The 6,000-nt window shown below is 34.5% G+C and overlaps 1 protein-coding gene across 1 annotated transcript; it reads right to left on the bottom strand.

The window, feature by feature from the left end:
* Positions 1-499: 499 nt before the first annotated feature.
* LOC110009123 (hypothetical protein) lies at positions 500-1,596 on the bottom strand. The gene is made up of 2 exons (XM_020677814.3): positions 1,003-1,596; positions 500-914 (listed from the first exon to the last, which is right to left on the bottom strand). The coding sequence occupies exons 1-2, from the start codon at positions 1,412-1,414 to the stop codon at positions 697-699; spliced, it is 630 nt and encodes a 209-aa protein (XP_020533473.1). The 5' UTR covers positions 1,415-1,596; the 3' UTR covers positions 500-696.
* Positions 1,597-6,000: the final 4,404 nt, after the last annotated feature.

The following is a 6,000-nucleotide window of genomic DNA, read 5'->3' as shown; positions in this document are numbered from 1 at the left end:
AACTAGAAGTTTTCTTTCTTTACTGTTTGTGATGTAATAATACCTATACACAAGTAGCTTAATTTTTCAGCAAACGTTAATTCATATGACAAATTTGACCTTTATATTGAGATGGTATTTACCAGACGATATATTGGACTGTGTTCTATTCTAATAATACACGTATGCAATTTGAAAAATTAGGGTCTTAAAAGTTCAATTCTACCCACTTCACATGCATTTACATTAATTGGGTCATTATCATTTTTTTCTTACATTAAAATCATTACCTTTAAATTTAGGATATTGACTAATGAAATGTCATATATTAGACCATGGTCCACTATTTTAAGGTATTATTTATTTATTTTGATTTTGAAACAATGTTATTAAAACGCGTGGAATTTGAATCTTGTATTAAAATTACAATATTTAAGTATGGTAATATCCCGCCTAAATTAAAGGAATCAATTTTTGATGATGTTTATAGTGTAGTTTGACTCTAGATTGTGTATTTAGAATCGGATTATAATATAAAGAGGAGTCAGTACCTTTAATTTAATTGTACAATTAATCGAAATAAGAATATTGAAATCGACCATATCTTTTCTTTCTTTTTTTTTCTAATTGACTAAAAAGAAAAAAGAAGGGGAAAAAAAAATTCATCGTTGCAAATGTTAAAGATTTGCTGCATGCCCTTGTGCAAATAATAAATCATCAGGCAACTTTTGCAATCAATTTTCTTGTGTCTTGAGTAGGAGATGAAGCAGAATTATGACATCTGGCAGAGCCATTGAAAAAATTTTTCATTCCTACTGATCCTCCTCTTTGCATCACTTCTCTTAATCCTCTGAATCCTCTTCCCTTTCTCACCCCTCTTTTCGACAGTGAAGTCTCCGGTCCCTTAGCTGATTGGTCCTCATCACCTTCACGATCTGCAAAAGCACAGCCAACCATATATATGTTAAATTAGATTACGTAATGTTGCTAATTAGCTAAGTAATTAATAGAAGAAGAAATCACCTTCAAAAGGGAATTGTTCCCTGTCGACATATACTCGGAAACTAGGGGATCCTTGAGAATGTAATATACTTGCACATTCGTCTGCATCGCTTGGCCTTACAAATTCATCTTCGTTTTGCTTTCCCGATATTTCTTTACTCATTCTCAGAGACGAAGAAAAGCTACTTTTCCGGCCATGATGATCATTGACCGTAGGCTCTATATCTCTATCCACTCCTCTTTCCTTCTCATTTGAACCAATAACCCGTCTCAAGAATCCGCCGCCTTCACTTGTCGCGGAAGAAGTACTCTTTCGATGCTTACTATTTAAGGAGTCAGTATCATCTTTATAATCGCTTCTTCGACCAAAGGATTTGATTTGAAGAACATGCCCCGCCTCTTCAAGGGTATACCTAGAAATGCCACAACCCATGAAGAAAGGAGGGCATGCAAAAGAGAGGATTCCTTAAGATTCAAAAACGGAGGTGACGAACAAGTATTTACAGGAATATGAAGAAGGAAAGGGAGAGTTAATTAATTAATTAATTAATTATTAACCCTAGTTAATTAAGGCCTCTCCCTTTCTTTTCTTGTTGTTCAAATGAATTGGAGATGACAATAGCTCTTTTTTATTTATCAAGAGAATGAGAGATCAAACAAAGATTACGGAATTTTGTTTTTATTTTTCAATAATGAGTGATCGATAGGTTTCAATTTCGCTGTCATTTCATGAATTGGTTACAGTTAAAGCCGTTACCAATTACCAATTCACTGGTTTCATTTCTTTTATATATATTCACTTTTAAATCAGAATTTTAATAAATTTTATGAAAGGTAACATTGATGACAGATGGAATGAAAAAAAAAAAAAAAAGTAAACATATGTGGTTATCTAACAGATCTTCTTCCTCTTTTTTTCTTTCATAATTTTTTTCTTTCATATATGATTTTCGATTTAACAAAATATATATATTTTTGTTATGAATTCAAATAATTAATCATAATAATAACATGAGAATCTTAAGTAGTTTTTAATAAAAATTGTATTGAAGTTAGTTTCGACAGTTAAACTTTTAAAGATATAGACTTTATCATGTTTGATTTCCATTCAACCTTTGAATTCCCATATAGTAGAGATTCCATTTTCCCATATATACAGAAAATAACTTCCTTAGGAAGATTTTTTTTTTTTTCTGGTAACGAGAAGATAAATTTTAAATCGAGCCTAGCGATTTACTACTTCGCCAAATAATATACAACTTTTGTTCACCAAAGCATAGTTTAGTGGTAAGTGTACATACAAATTTGATAATAAATCTAGGTTTGAATCTTACTATCCGTTACTCAAAAAATAAATGTATATTATTTTTAATATCATTTTTCATATTAACTTCACATAATCAACATATCAATCAAAAACATTTAAACCATAATTTTTGAGAAATAATTTCTTTAAAAATATATCATTTTCAATCAAATCGAGGACAAAAATTTCTCTTTTTTATTAATTATTAATATCGAGTTAGATTACATTTGATAAAAAAAATCATTTATACAAGTAAAAATGCATATAAAAATAAAATTCAGCTAAAATTTTTCTTTCTGAAGAAACTCCATCTTATTCTTGTTAGCAAATTTTCAAAATATTAAAAAAAAAAAAGAAAAAAAAAGAAAAACGATATGGACAAAATGAGAATGACTTTCTCCCTTCGTTTGGCTTCAAGTGACTTTTAAGATTTTGGAACAAAAACTAAAATGATTACAGAGCCTCATTTTTATAAAAACGTCATTTATAATTAACTAAAATGCCTTTATATATAATAAGAATTTATTAAACATTTCAAATTGATTACAAATGCTTTGGAATAATACAAGAGCAAAAGGGGAAAAAAATATTTAATATGTCTTTAATTTCCGAAAACATCACTTAAAATGGAACAAAATTTTTTTCTAATCACAATTTGAAATAAAATGGAGGAAGTATCAATTTTATCTATTAAACTCCGTGTCTCAAAATAATTACATTATTCTTGAAGAAGTAAAAAACAAAAAGGAAGAAAGTGTTTGAGAAGAGATGGAGTCCTCTCATCTGGTTCTCTCTCCTTTGCCAATTGATGTGTCAGTCCCGGTGGAGCAACCATCAAGTGTCGTGCCTCTTTCTTTTCATGATTGCCTTCTTTCTCAGTCTTCTTAGGCATTGAAGAAGCCTTTTGTTATGAAAAGTTTTGATTTTCATTTAGGAGATACCTATGCTAGTAGGATTCATTTGGAATATGAAAATGCGGACCCTTTGAATCCAAAAGTTGTGGTTGATTCGGAGGTAATTCAAGAACTTAATGAGCAATGGATTGATTCTTTGATTGTGAAGGTCTATGGTAAATCGGTTAGCTATACCTATTTAGTTAATCGCTTGATTTTATTATGGAAGCTAGGTGCACGTTTGGATATAATTGACTTAGATTATGGTTTTTATTTAACTAAGTTTAAAGATAAAGAGGAAATGTTACGTATTATTTCTGAAGGTCCTTATTTGATTGACAGTCAGCCTCTTTATATTTAAAAGTGGAAACCTGAATTTCAGCCTTCGACAACATTTATTTCTTTTATGGTTATAGGTGAGGTTGATTGAATTCCCTATGGACTTTTATTGTGATGAACTTCTTTTTGCTTTTGCTAGTGCAATAGGGACCCCGGTTAAGATTGATAGGCAAACGGCTTTGGCTACACATGGCAGATTTGCTAGAGTGTGTGTTGAATTAGATTTATCCCGTCCTTTGATTCCAAGAGTTTTTGTTGGTGGTATTTGAAGGAGGGTTGAGTATGAAGGCATTGTAGGGCTGTGTTCCTCCTGTGGTAGGGTTGGTCATCGGCCAGAAGTTTGCTCAGAGTCTGCTGGGTAGGAGATTGAGGTTGTTAAGGAGTCTTCTCATCCTCTAAATATGGCTATAAGTGAATTTGTTTTGAATTCAAATGCGGAAACTGAGAATTTTGGGCCTTGGATGGTGGCTCAGCAAAAGCCAAGATGTAAATTTAAAAATAAAGATTTAGGTGTGGATAAGCCTTCGTCTCATTCGGTTGGGGTGAGAGCCAATCGCTTTGCTTCCTTGGATAAGGAGAGTCAAGTGGTGAAATCTGCTATGGGTCATTTGGGCTCTAATGGGCCTGCAATGGTGAAGCATCAAACTAGGAGGATGTTAATAAAGGGAAGGATGCTGTTGTGGATCTAAGTAAAGGTTTGGGTCTAGGCCTGTTTGTTCTAAAAGATGGGCCTTCAGTGCATCGGTGAGATATTATTCCTTAAATAGGGTCTATTCAGGGTGTGGGTCGATCTGTGACTTGTCCACCTAGTGAACCTTCAGGCATGTTACTGGAGCCAGTTAATGGGTCTCAATTGCTAGTGGACAAAGGGGATAAGGCAAGTGATGTTGTTGGACATGGTTCTATTACGAATAGGACCCTCTAGGCATCACGTGATGTTACTTTGGGTGTTGACTTGGCAAAGTCCACTGCGCCTCCTTCTGTGGTGCGGGTTTGAATATGGTTAAGTATGGGTCTCATAATCAGGTCCTGCAGTGTGTTGACAAGTTGAAAGATCTTAACCTGCCTGACCCACTAGTCATTACTGGGTTTTCTTCGATTCTGCAAGCGTAGTTTGTTAGCATTGGTGGGGTTGGTGCTGACTATGTGGCATAATGTTCTTCTTCTAGTGACAATAATGAAGAGCGGTGTTCTGGTGGTGTTGCGGCTGGAGGTACTATGTGGGTAGAAGGCTAATCTGGCCAAATATCACATTTTCTTCTCCAAGACGGTCTCTCGCCCTATGCGGCATAAGCTCCAACAGTTACTGGATGTGACAGTTACCTCAAATTTAGGCAAATATCTGGAGGTTCCTTTACTTCATAGGCGGTATTCTGTGGTGCTGTGTCAAGACATTATTTAGAAGGTGGAGATTCGTTTGGCGAATTGAAGGTCCCGTTTGCTTAGTCTTGCCGGTAAGGAAGTTCTTATTAAATCTTTTGTTTCTTCTTTACCTGTTTATATTATGCAAACTATGTGGTTACCTTCTTCTTCTTATTGATAAGTTGTCTCGTAATTTTTATTGGAGGTCTACGGTTGAGCATCATAAGATGCATTTGGTTGGTTGAAATTAGCTTATTAAGCCTAAAAAGTTTAGGGGTTTGGATTTACGGAGTGCCCGGTTGTTTAATGTTGCTATGTTGGGTAAGTTGGGTTGGAAGGTTTTAATGCATGACACTGCTCTTTAGGTTCAGGTTTTGACTCATGAATATTGTCATGGTTGCTCTTTTCCTCCGGTCTTGTGAGGTTGTGACTCTTGTACTTGGAAGGGGATTGTTCGTAGTTTCCAGCAGCTTCAGTCTCATGTTTCTTGGCTGGTAGGGGGTGGTCAACAAATCAATTTATGGTATGATTCTTGGTTGCCTATGGGTCCTTTGGTGGATTTGGTAGGGTCTATTTTTGAGGGTAAGGAGCATCTTAGGGTCTGTTTTTGCCTATGGGTAGGATCTTATTCATAACGGTTCTTGGGATCTTTATGTGTTACGTATTTGTCTATCTGATGATATTAAGTGCTTAATTTATGCAGTTCTTCTTCCTTTGATTGCTTTTGTTCATGATTCCATTTTGTGAAATTTTTCTTTTAATGGTGAGTTTTCTGTTAAAGCAACCTATTTATCTTTATTATTGTAGGAGATGCATGTTGGTATTGATTTTGTTTCTTTCTCATAGATTTGGTTTGTTGATGGTGTGCCAAAATTTAGACATTTGCTTTGGCTAATTTTGCATAGCCGTTTGCCGACTAATTTTTTACTGTTTCAAAGAGGTATGACTCTTTCTAGTCTATGTAGTTTATGTTCTATGGATAAGGAGCCTCTATTGTATCTTTTTTGCGATTATGTTGCGGTGCAGGCATGGGACAGCAGTGAAGTTTGCCTCCTAATTTTTTTTGGGTGGATGATATCGTGATGTGGCTGCGTTTAAATTTATCCTTGCACATGCCTT

The sequence above is a fragment of the Jatropha curcas genome, chromosome 1 (genome assembly GCF_041381405.1).
Source record: "Jatropha curcas cultivar XTBG-Jc1 chromosome 1, XTBG_Jcur_1.0, whole genome shotgun sequence".
Classification (NCBI taxonomy): domain Eukaryota; kingdom Viridiplantae; phylum Streptophyta; class Magnoliopsida; order Malpighiales; family Euphorbiaceae; genus Jatropha; species Jatropha curcas.
Note: the sequence above shows the minus strand (reverse complement) of the source record. Positions and strands in the feature narration are given on the sequence as shown.